At 41.9% G+C, this 24,813-nt stretch overlaps 1 protein-coding gene across 1 annotated transcript; it reads right to left on the reverse strand.

Annotated features, from left to right (window-relative positions):
- Nucleotides 1-1,563: 1,563 nt before the first annotated feature.
- Nucleotides 1,564-12,514, reverse strand: LOC125890488 (transketolase-like). Its single transcript, XM_049579162.1, has 14 exons — nt 12,268-12,514; nt 10,180-10,297; nt 9,929-10,042; nt 9,704-9,801; nt 8,610-8,801; nt 7,682-7,800; nt 7,335-7,531; nt 7,074-7,238; nt 5,811-5,967; nt 5,236-5,366; nt 5,034-5,117; nt 4,799-4,892; nt 3,150-3,272; nt 1,564-2,465 (listed from the first exon to the last, which is right to left on the reverse strand). Exons 1-14 carry the CDS (start codon nt 12,372-12,374, stop codon nt 2,278-2,280), a joined length of 1,887 nt encoding a protein of 628 aa, XP_049435119.1. The 5' UTR covers nt 12,375-12,514; the 3' UTR covers nt 1,564-2,277.
- Between the last annotated feature and the right edge of the window lie 12,299 nt (nt 12,515-24,813).

Consider the following 24,813-nt stretch of genomic DNA (forward strand, 5'->3'; position numbering starts at 1 on the left):
GTGAACATTAATGACGTCGTCCTCGGCTGAGCTGTAACATTAGCTAGCTCACTGGTGCTAGGTGAGCCAGCAGTAGATGCATGCTTCCGTCTACATGGTGATACTGTTAATGGTAGAACGAAAATAGCTTCCAAATGTAACTGTATTTTTGGACCGTCACAAGCCAAGTGCCATCTCGTTCTATTATATTGGAGGGGATCCAGACATATCTATGGCTTATATCTCCAACACTCACACCAAAACAATCCATCCATCCACCCATTTGCATCCGTTTCTCTGGGACCGGGTTGCAGGGTCAGCAGGCTGAGCAAAGCACCCCAGACATCCCTCTGCCCAGCAATGCTTTCCAGCTCCTCCTAGGGGAGTCGTTCCCAGGCCAGATGAGATATGTAATCCCTCCAGCGTGTTCTGGGTCTGCCCCGGGACCTCCTACCAGTGGGACGTGCCCAGAACACCTCCAACGGGAGGTGCCCTAGGAGGCATCCTTGATCAGATGCCTGAACCACCTCAACTGGCCCATTTCGACGTGAAGGAGCAACGGCTCTACTCTGAGCTCCTTCCGGATGTCCGAGCTCCTCACCCTATCTCTAAGGCCGAGCCCAGACACCCCACGGAGGAAACTCATTTTGGCTGCTTGTATCCGCGACCTCATTCTTTCGGTCACTACCCAGAGCTCATGACCATAGGTGAGGGTTGGGCCGCTGATGGACCAGTAAATCGAAAGCTTCGCCTTCTGGCTCAGCTCCCTCTTCACCACGACGGACCGGTGCAGCGCCCGCATCACTGCAGAAGCCGCATTGACCTGCCGACCCATCTCATGCTCTATTCTACCCTCACTTGTGAACAACACCCCGAGATACTTGAACTCCCTCACTTGAGGCAGTAACTCTCCCCCAACCTGGAGGGGGCAATCCACCGATTTCCGGCAGAGAACCATGGCTTCAGATATGGAGGTACTGACTCTAATCCTGACTGCTTCACACCTGGCTGCAAACCGCTCCAGACAACCTAGATTGATCAATAGCACTACAGGTATGAGGAAAGATATGTATTTTTGATTTTAGAGTGAACTGTCCCTTTAACAATGTGTATCAGCTATCTCAGGGATGTACAGTAAAGAAGTATTTAATTTATGAAACAAGTGATGCAGATGTGTACTGTATGAATTGCTTTATACTAATGTATGTTGGCATTAATCATGGTTTTGTATCGCTTACTGAGACACTGATTAAATTAAAGGTCATGTACAGATTCCTGTGTATGTTTACTGCTTGAACTATACACCTCAACGGAAATATATTTCTAGGGGAAAAAACAAACGACTGTAAACACTCATAGTCAAATGCAGAGGGCTTTATTACATGAAAGTAAGGTACATACAAAATTTCAAGTAACAAAGAAAGTGTTCTTGGGTCAACAAGTCAGATGTAACTCTATACCTTCATAGTCACAGCGAGCCATATTCTGCATCAGCACTTGAAGGGCCCTCAGCCCTCCACCTTATGTAAAAAAAAAACCAATGATGTCACTGACCACATACTGATTGTCATCACACTGCTGGTATGGTCCAGTTGTACAGCTAGCACAAATGAACACTGAGGTGTGCAGGTTTATGGTAACTTAAAAAAGCACAGTGCTGAAGAGAGATGATACAACATTTGAAACCACAGAAATTTAAATTACCTGATGTGATCTATGGTTTTGAGTGACTGCTCTTTATGACCTAACTACATTTGTTTGATTTTTTTTCTCCTCTACTTTCTACAGACAACAACTCAGTTAGCTTATTCCTGACTCTATGTCATGATAAACTACTTTAAAGTTACGCCCCACCCACTTTATTGAGAGCTACATCAGAACAATATAAAAACAGTTGAAGTTAATCAAAGAGCATTGAAAAAAAACACACACATGAGGGCATCACATAGTACTCCTGTTGAACATGGAATAATGTTTTGTATGGTGAGCATCCACCAACAGCAAAGTTATGGCCACATTCTGATTATTGAACTGGATTTTAAATGTGAGGATATGTGTGTTTGAATTGGTGTATCTCTGTTCTTGTGTGTGATGTAATGGATGCATGAAAGAAAGGTAAATGTGGAAGTCTACTTCAAAGTGTACGGCACAAAATCACATTACTTCAGTACACACTTAGGGGCATTCACAGTGAGGGAATTTAAAGAGCTGGGTGTCATGTGAATCAAAAACATACTTGACTGTTTAGCATCATCTGCAGGGGTGTGATCAGATAGGCGGGTGGGGCAGGGAGAGAGTTTACTTGGCGTTGGTAGAGCTGCTGAGCATCTTGCGGACAGCCTGGGCGATGGCGTCCCGGTCGATGCCATAGATCTTGAGCAGCTCGTGTGGTTTGCCACTGCGGGGGACGTGAGACACGGCCAGACGATGCAGATTGAAGCCAGACTCATTGACCAGTGCTGAGGACACTGCCTCCCCAAGGCCGCCTGTGGAACAACAATTCGTCACATGAGGGAGATGCAAAGAGAAGACAAATCCTCCTTGAAAGATGGGTGACACACAGTGGTCTCACTGACAACAAAAATGAGGCTGTGTATAATCATAAGGTCATTACATGTACAGCAAATAGAAGGCATGAGAAAACACTACAAACATGTTAAATCTAAACATGTAACCGTGACCACTATACCAAATCTGGTCCAAATGTAAAATGACCGAGATTTCCAACATCAGACTGATGCCAAAAATCCTTTGTCTAGTCAAGTCCATGCCATCACCCATCCCCTTTCTCTTAACAGGCATAGGGCATGGCTGTCTGTGCTATCTAGGTCACACAGAGCCCCATGGGCACATGCTCAGTTAAGGAAATCTGACAGCACTCTGCCTCTCTGGCTCTCGCACTTACAAAATGCACCACAATACCAATACCTTGCCCACAATGAGGGCACTCAACAGCCAGCCTCCCCTCGGCCAATAAGCAAATGCCACCACATCGCGTCTCTGTTGCTAGACCAATGAAAACATGCCACCACAACACACCCGAGGACACGGACCAATGACAGGGCCCCAGCTGCATTATGCTGAGAAGCGTGTTGCTGTAAAGGTTGGTGGTGTGGTCATACAATATGCAGAAGCTGAGCAGTGTGCGAGGAACTATTATGGAAACCTACCTTCGTGGTAGTGGTCTTCCACGGTGAGGATTCGTCCCCTGGTGGCACGTGTGTTGTCGATGATGGTTTTTATGTCCAGTGGTTTGATTGTGAAGACGTCAATGACCCTGATAGGCATCCTCTCTGGAAATTCAGTTAATTCAGTTGAGGAATACAATGTATGACGTGATGCTGGTAATGATGACACATTGTTAGCACATGTGCATATCAAAGTGCTCTGAGGTTTAGTTATAAAGTAAAATCCTCACTCATCACTGTAGGCTTTATTCCAGGGCTGGTTGGCCATCTCTTTCATAGGCTCCATCATCGCTATGTGTTCATTTATAAAGCCATACTCAGTAAACTCCCGTCATACATTAGCACTTTGCCTCAGCAGACATCTGACTGTAGCTGTCGTCTGTGATCTCAAGGTTTAGTCATTTTGTGCTCCTTGTGCACAGATTGAACTGAGAAAGAAAGTCTTTCATGTGCCCTGCTCCCCTCACTTGGAGTGGCCTTCAAGAATATTTGTGACAAAGAGAATTGGTCTCTGTCTGATTTTAAAGCTCTCATAAGTGCAAAGGTGAATGAATTGGGTAGTGCTTGTCAGTGTGTCCATTGTAGGTATTTTAGCATCTCAACATGTTAATATATATCTTCTGTGTTTTTGCTGTGGTTGTTTGTAACTTTTTATGCTAATGTCTTGGCCAGGTCTACCTTGAAAAAGAGGCTGTTGATCGCAGTGGGACTTACTTGGTTATATGGGTTAAATAAAATAAAATAAAAGACATCGCTGCAACTGAGACATACAATTCATACATTGGTTCTAAGGCCAGGATGTCATTGTGAATCCTGGTTTTAATCAGTAACTACTGTCTTAAATAACTACAATGCATGTACAAAATATCAGTAACATACCATAGATATAGATATTTTTCCACCTCAAATAAGAACTGTCCATGTATGCAAAAGCAGTAAAAAAAAAAGGCCACAATACATGCAAGGGAAAAAGAATCACAGCCAAGGACGCATATTGCTTTTTTTCTGTACACACTAATACTCAGAGCTACAGCCTCTAACACTGAAGAATCTGGTCTTTATCCGGTCTTAGGTTTCATCTCAACAAGGTTAAAGGTCTTGTGTGTGGGATTTAGTGGCATCTAGCTGTGAGGTTGCAGAACTGAACTTCCCCCATGTGCCAAGCATGTAGGAGGACTTCGGTGGCTGATTAAAAAACACGAATAGCCCTATCTAAAGGCAGTGTTTGGTTTGTCCATTCTGGGCTACTGTAGAAACAACATGGCAGACTCAGTGGAGGAGGACCCGCTTAGTATGTAGATGTAAACGACTTATTCTAAGGTAACGAAAACACAGCAATTCTTAGTTTCAAGTGATTGTTAACTATTGAAAACATAGTTATAAATATGATATACCATTTCTTCCGATAGATGCCCATAAATCCCACACACTTGACCTTTAAGATACAGTTTATTCAAACAAATATAATATTCTGTGTTAGTCCTGATAAACAATGACCAATCATCGTGTATGGTCATTCAGTATTTGATTAAAGAATATTGTATTTTTATCTGTTGGATATGTCGCATGTGATGTGGTGTGGTATATATCTTGTGTTCTTACGATCCAAAGCAGTATTTCGTGTACTGTACCTTTCTTTAAATGATCAGCTGCAGCCAGGGCCTCTTGCAAAGTCACTCCAGCTGCCACCACAGTCACCATGTCCTCTTTGCTCTGGTACACCACCTGACAAAGAGAAAAGGTAGCATCTTCTGTTTCAGGTTGCAGCGTCATCAGTTCTTGGTTAATTTTGTAGCAATGGTTTTCTGTTTTTTTGTTTTCCTTTAATTATCTCAACAGCTATGTGAGCGCAAAGAAAAGTCTCACCTTAGCCTGTCCAACATGGAAGTCCTCATTGCTGTTATAGATGATGGGGCTGTCTTGGCGGCTGGTTCGGATGTAGCAAACACCCTTTTTGAAGGAAAACATGGCAATCATCACTGGGATATTTTGACAGCAGATACGCTGTTATGCTAATAAATAAATAGAACAGATTCTGTAGGAAAGCAAGAACACTGCATTTATATACCTTTGTGGTTGCAGCCAGTTCCACAGCCTTCTCTGTGGACACACCGTCACAGGGATAAAAAATGGTCGATGAGGGAAGAGCCCTGAACATAGCCACATCCTCCAGACCCATCAGAGTGGGACCTTCCTCTCCTGTAATATGCACATTTAGAGTTGATTTCATACGTCCAATATTCAGGAACTCTTCAAAGGCTATTGAGAGGTCAGGTGAGTTGACGCATGCACATCCACAGACATTAAGCCAGACTTTGCATGCAGTATACCTGCACTAACAGAGGAACACCTGCCCCCCTGTTGACAGCTTCCGGGGCAGACAGGAAGGGAGAAAAAGGGGAGGGTTGAGTACTAGCTGTGAGGCCAAAGGGGTTACATACAGCAAGGAAAAGACAGGATTAGAGGAACAGTGAGGAAGGACTGAAACACTCACAGACACACAGATCATTGTGTTGTATTGTGGTTGTATAATGTCTGGCTTCAGTGTGAGGGGGATCAAGGTGAATTTTGTGAGGGTGTGGGTGGGTATGGTGTACAAGAGGGGCTGTGGTGCGCTTGGCTCATTGGCAGCAGTTTACTAACCAGTAGACAGGCCGCAGTGGGAGCCACACAGGTTGATGTTGCTCTCTGAGATGGCGGCCATGCGGATCTGGTCGTAGGCCCGGATGAGAAAGGAAGCAAGAGTGCTGGCAAACGCAACGTTCCTCTCGCGGGCAGCAGTTCCCATGGCAACACTGACCTGGGAAAGGAATGTATTGTTTCTTAGTAGCTATACAACATCGCAAGAGATACAGTATAACCTTCCACAGGTGCCACACGTGCTTGATCCCCAGAAGATCACCCATAGGGTCAAATATCTGCGGCACAAACCATATCCTAAAGCCTCTTTGAAGCAAAGACCATGGTAAGTCGACAGTCAATGAGAAGAGTTTTCCCCAAAGCTCCTGAGCTTATCTTACCATATGTGAGGAATCAGTAGCATGCCTCCTCTTACAAATAATTTCCTTTGTCCTGTCTCTAAAACTCTCCCTGATCCCACAACTTCTTTCCTTGCTTTGTCAAAAGCAACAGCTAAGTATCCATGAAAGTGAAAATGTGATGTTAGATAAATTCTTTCAGATACAATCAAAGAAAGCAAACTACTTCTTTGAAGGCTGCATTTGAACTTGTTTCATCCAAACAAAGACAAGGATGTCATTACTAATAAATGCGTACAATAAAAGTACAATTATCCGTTGATATCCGAACGGCTTTTATATAAAGACATTTTGCCATTTGACTTTTCTCATGTATTCAGCCAGATGGTCCCACCCTCTGCACTGATTAATATTTTACCTCTGACTACACTTGTCATGTCTGCTTATGATCACACACATGCCTGACCTACATTGGAGTTGGCTGCTGCTGAAGCCATAACAGCACAAGGAATTCACGTCTGATCGCCTCTGTCCAAATTATTAATCTGAGCTCAGATAAAATAATGACAGGGGCAAATAGAGATAAAGAAGGGAGGGCCAGTGGCAGCAGCCACATCGGCCGTAAGAAGGCAAATTTGGTGGCGTCTTTGCCCATCCTTACATTATGGATAGACACGTCATGTATAATTAAGTAACACAGGCTCAGACTCACAGCTGTGAGATGTAGGCTTGGACGTATATCCAATCAGAGCTGCGAAAGAGCAATGTACTCAGCAAAATCCCCACATTACAGACAGAGATAATGAGCTCTAAAAAAAAATAAGAGTGAGCAATAGAACCAAAAATACCAGACAGAATATGGACGGCTAGGTCTTAAAAATATCCTGTTGAAATAGGTTTAATTCTGTAGATTCATGAGGGATTGTACCATGTTCTGCTGAGCGACGTAACACTCCACAAAGCGGTTGGGATGCTCATTCTTGAAGATCTCTGAGTAGGTGAGGTTGTTTGTGTCTCCATCAAGGGCCACCACACGTTCATTGTAGCGGCCTAACTTGGCCAACGCCATCCCGTATGCCTTCCGTGTGGAGATCTATAAAGAAAGAGAGATGTAACAAAGATTGTTGGTTCATCTTTACAAAGAATTTGTGCAGACACTTTGTGAACATACTCGAGAACAGAGACAAACCTTTTCTCCAGGCTTGTAATTGGGTGCGCTCGGCATCCTGATGTTCCTCAGGCTGACCGGTGGGGAGTCCTCCATGGGAGATGGAGGGTACAGGTGCTTTGTGCTGTTGACGATGCGGCTCTGCAGCTCCTTGATCACCATCTCGGCCATGTCTTTGGGCAGAGGTTTGGCATGCCACCCCATTTTATCCTCTGCAGCTGAAACCACGTAAACATATGTAGGCATCACGTTGAATGATAAAAACAAAGTTCGATGAATGGGTTACACACTTAAGCTTGTTGTGTAATATGCACTAGAGTGAGAGTGATGCATTTGCAGATGAGGGGTGAACAATGATGGACAGTTACCTGGAATGCCTTTGCCCTTGATGGTTTTAGCAATGATGGCAGTGGGCTGATGACGTGGTTGGCTCAGAGCCTTGCAAAGCTCCTCCACACTGTGTCCATCCACAATGATGGCATGCCAGCTACACACACACACACACACACACACACACACACACACACATAGACACACACACAGGTTTACTAAGGTAACTTTTCACATTCATTTCCTGGAGACTTACCTTAACCCTCTAACCCCTGACCCCTAACCCTGGCCTTAACCTATCCCAAACCTAACCCTAACCCTAACCACTCACTTGAAAATAAGACACATTTTTTGTTCCTAATAGGACAAGCAGTGCCCAAATAACTGGTCTATAGTCTGAAATTTGTGCCTGAAGGTAGTCATAACCCCCTCCCCCACAGTATGCTTAACAAATAAAGATGACGTGGATACACACTAGGGCAGTGTTGCAATAATTATGGATGGACATTAGATAATACGTGTATTACACCACCATCTACATCGACTTTATTTGTTGTGTAAGATTTGAGAATGAGGTCTGTTTTTGTTTTACTGGCCTGTCAAAAGCAAATAAGATTCTCCTTGTTTGCAAAATGACCTCCATTTATGCTGATTTTTTGTGGTTGGATGACCATGAAAGAAAGAACTTTTATTTTGATAGACTTTTTTGCCAGGCTTTTGATAAAGGGCAGAGTACTTTGTTTGGCTCTGCACCTTGTAAGATAACAGACTGAAGATTGATCACTGCAACAATATTGTAATGGTGTCCTGTAAACCCACAAGGGTTGTGCACATGTTTGTGTGCATGACACAAAAATAAAGAAATCAAATCAAATTTAAAAAAAAAAAAAAAAAAGTCTTCCAACACAGCATGAACAGTACATCAACGCCCTCAGTCTGCACTGCAAAATGAATTTTCACTGTTACCCGAAAGCTTCACAGCGTTTCTGATATTTCTCCACGTGATGCTGCAGGGGTGCAGGGTCACTTTGGCCCAGACGGTTGATGTCCATGATGGCCACCAGGTTGTCAAGCTGGTAGTAGGAGGCGAACGACATGGCCTCCCAGACAGCACCCTCTGACATCTCGCCATCCCCCAGCAGGCAGAACACGCGGTAACTGAGAACAGGGTGAGATTATACGATTAGAGTGTGTGTGTGTGTGTGTGTGTGTGTGTGTGTGTGTGTGTGCATGTGTGTGTATCTGTGTGTGTGTGTATGTTTGGATGAGGGTGGGCGCAAATCTCACGAAAATGTTCTCTGACACTTTTCCAGTGAGATTGATTCTTTCTGTTATCTGACTATTGAGTTGTTAACAGGCTGTGACGTGATGAAATCCTCCTGAGGTCCTTAAAGGTGTGGCTGCCGAGTTTCACACCTGCCTCTGAAACATTTCTCCCATAGGAGCCCCACAGAGTTATATAATGGGACATACTATCCTCTTATTTTATGAACAAGAATATGCATTTTTTGGCTTAAATTGTTAAATGTTACCAAATGGGTTTAAACTTCTTCTATATACACTGTTTCATTCAGTGTTTTATTTTTTGTGTTGCCATTACAAAGGAAAAAATAATGAGGGAATAAGGAATCAGTTCGTGATAATGAATCAGAACAATAGACTAAGAAAAAAATTCTTAGTTGAAAGCACAATGCCCAAATTTGATTATGAGATCAAATTAGCTTGCACGGTAAAAATAGCTGAGATATGACTGCTGGGCCTGTGATTATTAGAGCAGAAGAATCGTGAAAGCAGAGCATGCCGCAGCACACACCCACAGAATCTGAAAAATCCTAATCACTGAACACTCAAAAGAGGCATGATGCAGACCTTAAATTTAAATTAAGAAAACCCAAAAGTGTTTTATGCATCAAGTAAAGCCAGTTTTTACATTTTAAATGCATGTATAAAGTCTAAAATGCAAATGAACAAGAAAAAGTAAATTCATATAAAGCAACTAAAATGGTTCAACTACAGCCTTTTTTTCATTCGTGTGTGTGTCCATATATATGAAAGGTTACCTGGACTTGTCAAAGTATTTCCCAGTGTAAGCCATTCCACAAGCCACGCCAAGACCCTGCCCCAAGGAGCCAGTCGCGACATCCACAATTTGCTGCTTCTGAAATGCACACAACATACACACACACATACACACATACATACATACATACACAGCATTATTGGTATACTGTTTGTGCTCCATGAGACGATTCCCCCCGTGTGGTCTACACTATGTGACAGCTTACAGGGGTTGGGTGGCCCTCCAGGGTAGAGTCAACCTGGCACAAACTGAGGAGCTCGCTCTCCTTCAGGAAGCCTGTCTCAACCCACATGGAGTACAGGGCTGGAGCAGCGTGACCCTGTGGAAGAAAAAAATTCAACAATATCTTAATAAGTAATTCAAGAAAAATGTCAAATTCTGTGCAGCATTCGGGCACAAACAATAATCAGAAAAGAAGGCCTCCTGTTCAGACGATGAGCGCTGAGCGACTCTTACCTTGGACAGGACAAAACGGTCGCTGTTGAAGTTCCTCGGGTCATCAGGGCGGTACCTCATGGTGTGGAAGTAAAGCACAGACATGATTTCTGCCACGCTGCAGCATGATGTGGGGTGTCTGCACAACAGAGGAGACGGCGTGTTACCCATATGTTAGACATAAGTATACACATATGCACACAGGAATGTAAAGTAACCACAGAGACCTATATATTTTATTATTAGATCATATAGTCAGAAATCTGTTCCTATGAATACCACTATGCACACTGTTACAGATGGAAGTCTGATAATCCTATGCTGTTTTTGCAGAGTTGTGTCCATAGAGGCAACTTTTTTGGTAACCAATGACCAGACACAAGCAAATAGACCAGTAACTTCTTTTATTTTAAAATGTCACAGAGCCTTTGACACCTCAAAATACCTGTTGGACCAGCAACTACATTGGAAATGCACTGAAATACACTGTATAAAGACCATTCGTGGTGCCAATAGAGCCAGTCACAGAGCTCCGTGGACGGCATGCTGTGTATCTCATTCGAAGGCCCTCAACTAATTCGAAAAAAAAAAAAACTGGCTGCAAATGCAGTCAAAATGAGAATAAATTAATATATATATATATATATATATATATATTTTTTTTTTTTTACTTTGCTAAACAGTCATTACATAGAGCCATCATATTAAATATCCCGCCAAAACCTTGCCACCACGTGCTCCATCCAGTGTAAGAAGTGCAAGTATTTTGGCGCGCAGATATCAACGGCTGGTTATTGGCCTTTCAACAAGCACCTGTCAGAAGGATTTTAATGCAATAAAATCCTTCTGACAAGAGCTACTTGGTGTGCAAATCTGCTTGTTCCAAGTCTGCCAGATATTGCTTCAATCCAATTTTTTATTAACACTCCTTTGAATATTGGCCTTTCCCACATATAAAAGTATTGGAGTTTTTTGCTCAGTAATGTAAAAATAATACAAATGTAAATGTTATTTGTCATTTTAACCCAGCCTTTAGTCATTGATACTGATAAGGCTCTGAATATTTAAGGGTAAGTAAAATTTTGTCAACTGGTATTCAGTCGTCTCTTTGTTCCCATCAGTGTTTGATAGACACTGCAGGACGGTAGAATGGGGAGTTGAGCTCTGATGTGATAACTGCCCTGATTCTTGAAATATACAGACAGACAACTGTGGGCTTTGCGCAACTTCACAAATAGTGAGGATTCTGATAATCCCCATTATTTTACTGATCTCTACAGAGACATTTCTCTTGATTTTTTTAGATTGTGATAGCATGTATTGAATAATGCATCAGTAATCTTTAACATAAGAACATGGGAAACAAGATTTCGGTTTATCCAAAACATTTCCAAAGTCATTTTCTTGCAGCAACCATGCAACACGCAAATCAGTTTGCAACGCACAATCCCCCCAGCATGTCACATGGTACTCTATCATGCTATACTGTATGTAAGGGTCATATTACTGTTCCAAAGTCAGAAATCAAACACTATATTTATCCTGCAGGCAAAGTGGATACAAGATTTTGAAATAAGATCAAAAACCATGTACATTTTTCTTCAGAATATAAAAATCTACCCATCTGAAAAAATTCAGTTATTCACTTTTAATGTCAGCTGTGATTAAAGTGTCTTATATTTATGTATGTAAACGACTCTTAAATTGATAAATTGAGGATATTTCTGCAACACTGTGTCATATTTTATGCCATAAATGCTCTATAAAGAAAAATAAAACAGAAATTGTGCAATGCAGATATTTTTTTCATTCATTCAACTGATAGGGGCTTGTGAGCCGACATTCTGAACAACATTTGTTGATGTTAAATTTAATCTGCCAGTTGACCAGGGGAGGAGAACAAAGGCAGAACATGCTGTTCCTTTGGCCCTGACTCTATGTGCATCTGCACATGCATGTATGCAGCTCAGCAGATGTGACTGTTGCTGCTCATCTATGCATGCTGCAGAGAAATATTAACTTTGTGCTTTATTTTGCACACATTTTGTGCATCTGCGTTGCATCCACACTATTGAAGCTCATGTCTGAGAGTCATTGGGGGCAACTCACCCGCTGCCTGCTGCAGTTGTTGCCTTGATGGAGTTGATTCGGAGGCGGTTGGCGATGTTCCTCAGCGCCTGCACTGTCTGCTGGTCAGGTTTGTGGTAATCCTCCATGAAGGCAAAATGTCAAGTTCCTCAGTACCAGAAAAGTGGACCAACTACGATCTTCTGTTGAGTTTGTGTGTTTTAAGTGTGTGTGTGTGAGAGTGAGGGGTTTCCAATGCACAGCACCTGTGGGTGTGTGAGTGTGTGTGTTGTGTGTGAGGACCAGAGAGAAAGAGAGAGAGAATGAAAGAGAAGCTGGATTTATCCTGTCAGACGTGCAGACACATAGATGCACAAGGACACACTGCACGCAGACACACACAGACTCACACACACGCACACACACACGGAGGAGGAGGGGAGGGGGAATCCAGTGACGTGAGCTGGGTGTTGCTGCTAAAAATGAGTGCCACTCATTTCATTGGCTACTGTGTGACTGGGATGGTGGAGGTGTGTCACAGTTTGATGTGCAGTAGTGTGTGTCTGTAGGGAGGGGCTCGATAATTGGGAGGAGGAGGAGGAGGAGGAGGAGGGGCAGTTGAAGCATCTCACTCTGATTCACTTTGGCTGTACTGTCTAAAGCAATAATTCAGATCTTGATGGTAGGTGTAAATGTGAGCATGAATGGTTGTCTGTCTCTATGTGTCAGCCCTGTGATCGACTGGCGATCTGTCTACCCCGCCTCTCGCCCAGTGTCAGCTGGCACAGGCTCCAGCCCCTCGTGACCCATTAGTATATAGGAGGGTATAGCTGATGGATGGATGGTTGATTGTTCTTTGTCATTCACTGAGACCAAACACATTCTTATTGCCAAAGGCCATATTTAGACAGACCCAAACATGCTTTTAAGAAATTTAACAGTAAGTAGAGATGATGGATGTGACAGACAAATATAACTTAAAAAAGGGAAAAAAAAGGAGAGACAGCAGGGGTGTAACTTTGGTTTGAAAAGGGAGGGGGGCAATAAAATAGGGGAAAATTTGGGATTTGAAGTTGCTGCATTTAACATGCATATGATAACTAACACAAAATCTGAAACAATTATGTTGGTCATCATGTTAAATGCTGCTATAACAGTACTGAATATGCTATATTTGTGAAACCTCTGTGGCATTTCTTTTGAGTGTATCCTCCTGAGACTCGAACTTTTGTTTGGTATGCATTTTTATTTTCTCCTAGCTATTTGGGATCAGTAGGACCTGATAAGTATAATAAACAAAACATTGTCAATGATAATAAAGTCCCACTGTCCTCAAATGAGACAACAATAAAGTCCTGATGTCCTCAAACGACTACTTCCTATTTAAAGTGTCTTATCTTGTTACTTTTGCTAAAATTGGTCAAATGTGTTGCCATATGAAAATATAGATGTTAATAATAATAATAATAAATAAACAAGTTTCAGCCATAACATGTGATCAGGTTTTGTGCCATGTCCACTTTTGTGTCAGGATTGGCTGCAGATTGACTTGGCAGAGATGGCTGCCATCTTTTTATTTATTTATTTATTTTTATTATTATTATTTTTTTTTTTTTTTTACATGGATTAGTGTATTGTGCTCTTACTACCACTAGATGGCACAAAAGGTGTCCATGAACAAGGTCAACGGGTCCAAGTTAGGAAGAGTGAAGTATAAGGTGCAGTATGCCCAAAATGTGATGTCCTTGTATGAAGACACAGGGTCTCAGCAGGATATCAGAGCCAAATCAGCAGCTTAGTTCATCTTCTCAGCCAGAATATGACAGCTGGTCAGACAGTAGCATAAAGCATGATTACTGTGGTTAAAAAAATATAAAGGCTACACCTGTAGCCTTTAGTGTAGTAACCTGTAGTGGTGGGACATAAACAGGATTTTGGAAAGAAGAGTACATGTCTCCCCTGTCCTCAGTGGAACGTGCACCTCAGAAAGACAAAACAAAAGAGAAAATTTGAGAGATATAGAGCAAGCGAATTTGAATGATCACAATCTACAAAAACAACATAAATTCATATTCCACAAAAATCAGTACCTAAACATTTCTTTTTACACAAGTCCAAACACCAGCTCAGTCAGCAGATCACTGTCATAAGACGAGATGAACTTCTCCACATCATTCATCATACTGTTATCATTTTAATCAGGTTTTAGTGTCGGCTTTCACCATGCTGATGATAATTCAGAGATAGAAAGAGACGAAGAGGAAGATGAGCACTATATCTCACTCATCAGTTAAAATATTTATTCTTTATTTTTGTTAACTGTTTGTTTTCCTGTCCGCCACCCTGTAACTAGTAAAGTACATAGCACAGCATATGTTGTATAGTGAAAGGCCTACACTGTGGTGTAGTAATGTCCAAGCGATCTATTCCCGCCATGTTCTTAATGTATTTATATTATGAAATGTTATGTAATCTGCTGTATTTAGTTATGGTCATGCCATCAGAGCAAATGTAAATCTGAGACAGGAATAAAGAGACAGTGTGTGAGACAGAGAGAGACAGGGAGAGAGAGAGAAGGAGGGAGAAAAAAAGTAAGTTCCCGCCACTCATATTTCTGTCTGCCTTCTGTTTCACATCCTGATACTCAGTGGGTTTTATGACTCTCACTCTGAGAACACTGTGTTCTTTCCACAGAAACCCTCGGCATCAGACCTGGTGGACCACATACACAGACATGCTTGGACCTCACTACCCAGAGCTTTTTATACTGTACCTGGAGGGTAAAAGAGATGTAGTACAATAGAGTACAGTACAGAGAGCTTCTATTAGAGCTGCTGCCTTAAACAATGAATGAATGAAACATCCAAAATAATTTTCCTTTCTTTAAAGTCTAAGATGACCTATTAATAAATTTTGACTTTGTAATAGATACAACACAGCAGCATCATGCTACACCAAATATACAGTGCACATGTACCCCTTTAATTTTCATTTAATCATATTGTGTGACATTAAATCTGAATAAAATCTAAGGTCATTTTACTGACACTGTATGCAAACTGTAAGTTTTAAAAAAAAAGGGGGAAAAATTCCATTTATATTGAAATAAAATCACAGATAAGTGTTTTTTTTTTAACAGTTTGCCAGCATGTTGGAAATTTGCAGCCTCTGCACAAACATGCATAAAACAGCTGCTGGGATTATCAGCACGGAGAGAGCTGGCCTGCCATCTAGAGGATAATCTTTGATGCTACATTTGACCTCTTTCTGCTGGTCACCTGCTGAGCGCAACATGGGAAGAAAATCGATAGAGTATGAGCCAAATGAAAACTTTTTGGGTAAATTATATACATATATTTTACAGACATTAAGTGACTGAATGACTGGGTTTATTTAGAAAAATAGGGGCAACATTTATTTGGATGATATCACAAATCCATACATGTGGAGAGACATGTTCACTTTAATTTTGAGCATGTGCTACTCATGTTTGAGTGTGTGTGTGCCTTAGGATGTCAGTGTGTTTCCGAGCTGTTTAAAGCAGCAGTGCACCATGAGTGATGAGCCGAGGAAAATGCTCACAGATTAGAGTTGTCTCAGTGTGCTGATGTGGTACAGTCCAGAATCCTCCACTGGACAGAAGAGAGGGGTGGTGTCAGAATTCCTGTACAAGAGTGCAAAGGCAATCAAAATAACATAAGCACATTTTAATGAACACAAACTGTCAAATGCCTTTTAAGATTGCAGGCCAGTCTATTTTATTAAATCTGTGATAGATTAATCAAACAACATTTTCTTGGCATAAAAAGGTCAAAGAAAACAGGAACACAATAATCAGGGAGGCATTACAGGGCAAAAGCAGCTGGACATAATCCTGCATGTATTACATGAGCATTTGTTGTGTTACATTACTCCATTTTGACTGGCCTTTTGTTACAGGCCTGTTGTATTCCAAAGATTAAACACCAGAGGACACTGTCTCCCCATAAATGTAGGACAACAGCTCCTACTGGTGCTTTATAAGATCATTCCATCCACTTTATTAGCCAATAACTGAAGTAGTAAAAACCTGTTAGAACTGTAACATATTTCAGCAGAGAGGAGTTTTAAAATTAATCACTTATGAGGACAATTAATACTGAATCAATACTGAGGGCAAATGTATTTTGAGCCATATCCTTACTGAATAAAACCAAATGTGTGCAGATGTAAAGTTTTGAGGAGCAGTGACAACAAATCTAAGTGTCAGCTGAGCTTGTGTGATGGTGACACGTGCGCTCTGAGTGTCATTGCTGCAAATCATCGACCTCCTCTCCTGCCCCTCATTCATTTTCCTCTGCACCTCTTCAGCTCATGCAATCATCTCTGTGGATCCCTGCCCTTTGCTGTGGCTGGGAGGTCACGTCCCAGCACCTCCGCGCTCACAGCCATGGTGATGCCATCTCTTGAGCCCCCTTCGCTCCACACACACACACACACACACACACACACACTGCTCTCCTGGTTCCACCGACATTGTCCTTCTCCCAGTTTCCAGCAACTCCTCTGGGCTCCTGGGTCCTGTCAGAAAAGCTTTTCTTCACAGAGCCCCACAGGTGCCAGCCAATGGCAGCCTGGGAAGAAGATGCCACGTGATGGTGCGCAGCCAATGTCAGACACCCACAGCTGCACACTTCCTGGAGGGAAAGTACATTCAGAGAGCATGAATGTTTCTATTTTTAATCTCTCTGGCAGAAAAAGAGGAGCAAAGCAACCACTTTTGAAACAATGCCTTAATATAACACAGAGCGTGTGTGCGGCTCTTCCAACACGATGCAGGTAAACAAAAAATGGACCCAGCGTTACTGGGCTTGAATGATTAATATGATTTTAGAAGCAGCACAAATGCAGATACACAGCACACATATACAGGCCTACATATATGAGCACATGCACGTGGGCTTGCTGACGTGCACACACGCAGATGAACTCAGGAATAGTCTCACACTCATATGCATACAATCTCACATCCATGAATCTTGGTACATTGCTTTAATGCCAGTTGCTCCTTCAGGCTCGAGCCTCTTCCACTCTGCTCTTATCACTCCATTTCCTTAAATCGCTCTGCAGTCACCATGATGACATACTGCTTGCCCTTCTATCTGAGAGCTGTCTGTCACCCAAAGGCCCCACCCCCTGATAGTGCATGAGACAAGAGCATAGGATTTATGATTGAATTATCAGCAGAGCTTTTATATATCATATAGCTGTTCGCAGCTGGACTGGACGATCATCCTCGAAGTAAAGGGTCTGGATTGTGTTGAAGGCACGTGTAGGAATAAAAAAGGAAGTGATAACACCTGGTCAGGACATAGAGGAGCAATCAGTGAATAAGCGAGGTAATCAAAGCAGAGTGGATACTGGAACTATTTGAAGATGAGAGCTATAAAGCTCCAGATGAGCTTTAGATAAGCAGAGAGAGCAGATGAATAGAAACAAAGACAGAAAGGAAGAATCAGAGAGGAGAGTAGAGTGTGCGAGCAGGGGTTAAGGCTGAGCGTGTGTTGTGGGCTCAGCAGTGAAGTTGACGATGCACTGGGAGAACAGTTGCGCTGCAGGGCTTTCAGGCTCCATCACTACTGCTCTCCTTCAAGCAGCTCCACCAACACACTCCCTCTCTCTCTCTCTCACACACACACACACACACACACACACAAATGTACACACACACACACACACACGCAAATATACACACAGCTCTCTCATAAACATGCAAAAGCACTGATTGTTGCATCAGTGCGTTTGCATCAGTGCCTGCTAACCAGGTTTCATATGCATGGTAAGGCCGGGAAATCAGACATCAAGTCTCACGTGCTAATATTCAGACTCCTTTCAGATATCCTAAACCTTCATCACCACCATATGATTGGGAAAAATCAGATGAACTCAGCCTTAGTGAAAATATGAATGGCATTAGAAAGAAAATGGCAGTTTCGCAGCTTATGAGCGAGGCGCTCATATAGCTTTATTGCAATCTGATTTAAAAAGAGCCGCTGAAAGAGGGGGGAGGGAGGAAGAGAGAGGGTGAGGCTGAGGGATAAAGCACACAGAGTAAAAGTGCATTTACAAAGAGATATAAAAACATAACAGCTGTCTGAGTGAATTGCATGTGTAAACTCAACACGACGTGCATTCTTATTGAATCAACACATCATAATCTTCTTAGAGGTTGGACAAACACAACATTTACACAGGACCTTCACCACCACAGAGCTGAGAGCCAGAGACGTGCCATGTGCAGAACTATTTTTGTCTGATTTGCTTATGCACAGATTACAGACTGCTTAAGACAATGCATCATCACAGAGACCTTCAGAGAAATAAACACTAGGGAAAAAATAGGATTATAATGTTCCTTTCTCTTGTACTGTAAAAGCAGAAAAGTCTAAAACTCCTGTTGTTGAATGTTTCAGTTACAAAGTGAATCACCATGTTTGAATAAAGTTAATTTTGGTTGGAAGAGTTTGGTGGTGTAGAGGGTAAAGAAGCAGATCAAATCGGGGGGGGGGGGGGCAGACTGCTGCGCTGAGCCAAAAGGCATCCGTGGTCCCTGGGGGCCACTGTACCCTCTGTCTGTGTTTTTACTCCATTTTCAGAGAAAATGAACTGCATTGCGCTTTTCTATTAGGGACTTCAGACTAGGTTAGTGTATGTGTGTGTGTGTGTGTGTGTGTGTGTGTGTGTTGAAGAGAAGTGCAGAGTTTGAACATAATCTCACAAAGAGCACAAACACACACAGACACATGCACATCGGCTATTCCAGGTGAATGAACATCGAAACATTGAACTGTTATTTCCACCATCCTCGCTGCCATACAGCCACCTTTGAAGGGAAATCATCAGTTAAGAGAAAACCAGGTCAAGAACAACAGGAGAAAAGAGCGAGAAAAAGAAGAACATTTCTCAAGGGTGAGGCTGAGAAGAAAAACTAGCAGTGTAGTTTTCCCTAATAATGTGCAAAATACAAGCGTAAAAGACCACTAGGATGCATTGTGACCCAATCACTCAACCCCTTGCCGAAGTAGTCTGGGACGCATTTGACCACATATCATTTGTAGTGTAAATGGTAATGTGTCGTAATTCTTACCCAACTTACGGACTGCTTAATCAGTGCAGGAAGTGGTGGGCGCTAACGCTCTATAACTTGTCCATTTCATGACAAGTTGGGTGAAGTGTTGCATGACCATCCATCGTTTTGTGCTATGGAAGGAGACATGTTGAATTTTGCTGGCAGTGATATCTCCAGCTGTACAGACACAATTACTAACGTGACCAGTGAGCATTCAAGCAAGTAGCTAGCAAGAGTGTGGAGGTAATAACCATGCACGGGGCCCTTTGACCTTCTAGCCTGACAGATGTAAGCAGTAATGAAATCCAAACACAATAAATAGACACAGTTATGAACTGCAATGTGTCTCTGTCACTGTCCACTTATGTTCTGATCACCAAAATACACGTAAATACCAGGTTCAAGCCCTAAAACTCACTAATTAACATCTTATACTATAGCTCATTTATTCAATCAGTACAAAAATGGAAGTGTAAAAAAAACAGCAAGTTGGAGTGTGTATGGATTAAACAAAAACATATACAACATGTGAATTAACGACCTTTAGAGGTGCATATTCAGGCTAGTTGTTTCCGCTCGTTCCCAGTGTTTATGCTACGCTAAGCTATATCTCCTGGCTCCAACTTCACATTTATTGAACAAAAATGAGAGTGGTGTCAATCTTTTCATCTAACTCTCATAAAAAAAGATATGTGTTTCCCATAGACTTTAGAAAATAATGGATATAGCCACTGCAACATCACCTACTGGTTTGTAGCCTTGAGTTCAGCATTTTGGCCACCTCCATGTTTTTTTGGTTCAAAAGTGGCCATATTTGGAAGAGAAGGGGGAAGCGAGGGGTGGATCTGATTCATCGACTGTGGTGACACCTCCCAGACAGACTCTTATTCAAGCGACCCTGCCCCTATTAAAAGCCTAACTTTAAGCCTTAATAACATTTAAACACACAAGTAACACAAAAAATTGCCGCAGTACAGTTGTCATGAACAGGGAAATTAGCTATAGAAACCACAACTTTTTTTGTACCAGGCTGTATACATGTTTAACGTTATCTCCCCTTTGGAGCCTCAAGTGGCCATTGAAGGAACTGCACTATTCCTTTTACACCAAAGGATCAAATTAGAAATCATGGTTGGGGGCGCCGGTGGCTTAGTGGTAGAGCAGGCGCCCCATGTACAAGGCTGTTGCCGCAGCGGCCCGGGGTTCGACCTCAGCCTGTGGCCCCTTGCTGCATGTCACTCCCCCTCTCTCTCCCCCTTTCACACTTGCCTGTCCTGTCCATTAAAGACTAAAAAGCCCCAAAAAATATCTTTAAAAAAAAAAGAAATCATGGTTGGTGTCTCAGAAATTGTGCATTTCTTTTTCATTTAATTAAAAAGAATTGTATATTACACATTAAATCATGTTTTAACTGTTTCTCTAAATACATATTAATTACAGAGTGAACAGCACAACAGAAATATCCCTGAGGTGATTACAGTTTTGTGAAGCCTGATTATATTTGGTTCTATACAATGCTGATTAACCACAAACTACACTTCTGAGGCCACAATTTCTTGTTAATCAAATATTCTATTAACTGCCTTTCAGTCTATGTTGGTGAGGGGGCCATTAAGATCACTGCTCCTTTCTGAAGTGTATTTCCTGAGTGGCTCTTATTTGTCTACCCTTGAATTAGTTAGCCAACAATAGTGCCAAATCATAATTTGACCCTTAAGTACAACATGTACAAAAAATGTGATTAAACCATTTTCTGCCATTTGACACACGCCGCCACACAATTACCAACAACACACACATGCACACACCACTTCATCTGTAGGTGAATAATTCAAGAAGATTCTAGAAGAAACCATTATCCTGGGCAGACAGGTAAGTTGATCCGGTGAGCCTCGTCCCTGCCTCCTCGCCCAGTCGTTCTCCACCTCTCACCAAACACTGCTGCGGTTCACTCGCTGACCGGCCCGCCAGGGAAGAGGATGAGTGGTTTGTGCTCTTTGTTGTCAGCTGGGACATGTAGGTGAAGCAAAAGGCCTCGGCTCAGCTGCTCTACTCTGGCAGGTAGGATTTTCACAGCGCTGACAACAATAGCTCAGCAGTTCTGAACTCACTGCTATCTGAGCAAACTACAACTAGAACATTTTATTTTTTACACTGTACTGTGGCTGTGGATATAATGAAAGCCTTACTGGATGTGGTTGGGTCAAATAATTCATGGAAATACTTTATAAAGCCAGTCTTACTTAACAGATGCTGTTTTGTAAGTGCTGGTGTTACTAAAGAGGCTTGACGTAACAAGTGACTGAAGAGTTTTTAAAGGGTCTCCTGGGGGTCAAAGCTATCATTTGGTCATTAGTTTTTCATAAGGGTGGGATTAATGTGTAGCTTTATGCGTGACAGATGTACAAGTGCCTCGTGGTGCTCTTGCATTTGTCAGACTGCCTTTAACCTGACAGATCCCTCTTTACAACAATGTGAACAGTAGTGGCTTAAGAGGTTATGTGTCTTACAAAACATCACAAAATTAACCAATGACAGTGGCAACGTATTTTTTGTGGTATCTGTATCTTAAGGGAAGTATTCTCTGAAATATAGATGTTTATACGTATTTTAATCTATGTCTGACCCAAGAACAAGAGCTTTAAATACATTGTTTTCAATTTCTGAGAACACTTTTCATGGCAAAAATGCTTGCTTTATAATATTTTCTCAAATAAATGCCATACACTTCTCTACACATTTTCCTTTTAAAAAGATAAATAAGTGGTAAACAGAGCATTTTGTATTATTGTCGGCCCACAGCCTACCGTCCTATCTGTAATACTCCAGAATCTGCTTGCTCACAAAGACCTGCTGTAACAGGAGAGAGGTAGACCTACATGTGTGTTACAACTATCAGGCAGGGTGGTGTTGACTTACTTTCTCATCACATGCACTCGAGGCAAATGGGAAATGTAGTTACTTTAAAAAGGGGAACAGTTTGAAGGAGGCCAACATGTTGTCAGCTGAAACGACACTTTTTCACTGACTGTGGCAGGAGAGACACAAATACCATTTCAGCAATCATAAGTCTGAGTAATGGCTTCTTTGGTTGACTCACATGTCTTAATATATCCATCATATAGATTTGGTACACAGGATGGATTTCTTTAAAAGCTGCTATAATCTGGGTTATATTTTTATTCTAACAACATATCAGATAACAGCATGAGAATGTGGCATGGGTCTCACGTAGTTATGAATCTACAGAGAATTATTACCAGACTCTGCAACTCCGCCTAGTCTTATGGAGCTTTATAGTGAGTTTCAGCTCATTGTAATTTACTGTTTTGGCTCACTCTTACTGCTCTTATAGCCTCGTTTTTGGCCATAGTGCACAGCAGTTTTCAGCAAAACCCCCCCTGTAAACTACCTGCTCAGCTTTAAACAACAGCCAGACACAGTCAGTGGTAAATATAGTGGAGCATTTCAGTGAGTATTTCACTGCTGAAGATGGTCTTTTCATAAAACTAGGCTGACAATGCAGTAGGAAGATGCAAATACTTTTGAAATTGGTGCAACATGACCAGAGAAAACAGAGGAAAAAGGGGCTGTGGCATCTGTTTTTGCTGAAAAGGTAGAAAACCTACAATGACCAGAATGCACTGCCTTGTACCAGACAAATAAACACTCCTGCAGTGGGTGACGTAATGGAGGCTTGGCCATTTTTTCCACAGGAAACAATATGGCGGCCGGCTGGTAACAAACAGTCTGGGATTACAGTTAAACAGTAAGCGAAAATATGTTTCTGACAACATTTTAGGTGAGAAACAGTCAACACGGTAACAAAGTTCTGGTTTATATTTGCTATATTTGCTGCACTGCTTACTTTAACCATCGTTTTTAGAATACAGGAAACAATGTGACACCAACTTTTTGTTCACACATTCTCGTAGCCAAACAGTACGCTAAAATATGTTTCTGGAAACATTTTTGGCAATACAGTAATAGAATCTTGGTTTATATTTGATTGATGCTACCAAGTTTTACCGTTCAATCTGAGTATGAGAGAGAGAGAGAGTGAGAGAAAGAGTATGGGGGCAAGTCTCTCTCATCCATTTCTAAACTTTGGTGTCTGTGGTGGCGGGCATACAAAATTGAAGGAAACTGAAAGATAATCAGGTCCCCAGGAAGTGTGCTGGGCTTTGAAGCCAATTTTTGTAGTGGTTAAACAGTGGTACTTCAATTTCTGGGGTCCATCACATGATGCCATTGGGCCCAAAAAGGCTTTTTCCCATAGACTGATATTGGGAAACAACGTCTGTAAATCAGTGGATACATTTTTTTGAGTGTCACAATCTCCATTCACTTATTCCACCATCAGGGTTTAATGTGTTTGGTTGAACAACATTTGGAAGGTCTAGAAGAGCTGATTAAATAATTTAACGCCATCGAAGTTAGCGGAGTGTTTAACTGGAAATAGTGGAGGTCTCTGGTGCGCTAGCTCTATTGGCCCAGTGATGCTGAAGCAGTGCCGATCATCCAGGTAATTTCATACAGCAGAAGTAGTTGGCTTCATGCGCTACTGAGCAACTTTCATAGGCATGAACGGGGTCCCACCTTCAATGCTGTATCCAGATCTGTCTTATCCATGAGATATACAGTATAGGTTATAATATATGTACAATCTGTAGGTCAAGCAACAGAAATAGAGCCAGTGAAAATCTGATGGCCTGTCATTCAGCAGATTTGAGCTAAGAGAGAAGTGGGGAGATCTGGGCACTGGTAGGATGAAGGCAAGTTAATCACAATTCATTTACAAATACTACTCACATTTAATGATACAAAGCTGGCTGAAATTCAGCAAAGTATCCCTTCAACTGCTGAAGAAGAGCCACATATTTCCTTCACCAGTTGGTAGAGAGCAAAAAACAGAGCTAAAAGAAAGGGAACATTGGATTTATATTCACCAGGTGGACAAGAACATGAGTCCAACTTGATGAAATGTTGCTTTGCAGCTGTTGGAATGCAAACAAGCTGCTGTTTGCCAGCAAGTTCATCATATTAATTTTGCAATGCGATGATAAGTAGGATGACATATTGCTTTGATCAGGAAGTGTAAACTGCTGAGGCTCCACTCCACTCTTATACTCTCTGACCGACCAAATTTCCCAGTGCTGTCATTTTAGAGCTCACATTGCCAAACCTGCTGTACTCTTTAATTAGCTGAGGCTGTGACAGCACTTTAATATTTACAGCTCTCATAATTTCGACAACTTGCTGTGTTCATAGAAAACAAAAAAAAAAACAACAGCTTTCTGTGACACTTTCCCTGTGTGGAAACGATGATAATTTGCACAAAGACACCTATGTGTGGTGTCTAAAAAGCAGTTTGAAACACAGCAATGACTTGCTAAAAAACATGCTGTTTTGTTGTTGGTTTGTCTCGAACAGTGGTCTGCAGCTTGGCAGGTATCTCATCCAGGTGTCACGCCATCCAC

Source organism: Epinephelus fuscoguttatus, linkage group LG1 (assembly GCF_011397635.1).
Source record: "Epinephelus fuscoguttatus linkage group LG1, E.fuscoguttatus.final_Chr_v1".
Lineage (NCBI taxonomy): Eukaryota > Metazoa > Chordata > Actinopteri > Perciformes > Serranidae > Epinephelus > Epinephelus fuscoguttatus.

Bases quoted from the DNA above. Each gene is read 5' to 3' on its own strand.
- LOC125890488 (XM_049579162.1), bottom strand. From the start codon at position 12,374: ATGGAGGATTACCACAAACCTGACCAGCAGACAGTGCAGGCGCTGAGG. The intron at 10,043-10,179 runs GTAAGAGTCGCT...TTTCTTCCACAG, and splicing joins ACCGTTTTGTCCTGTCCAAG to GGTCACGCTGCTCCAGCCCT. The intron at 8,802-9,703 runs GTAACCTTTCAT...CCCTGTTCTCAG, and splicing joins AAATACTTTGACAAGTCCAG to TTACCGCGTGTTCTGCCTGC.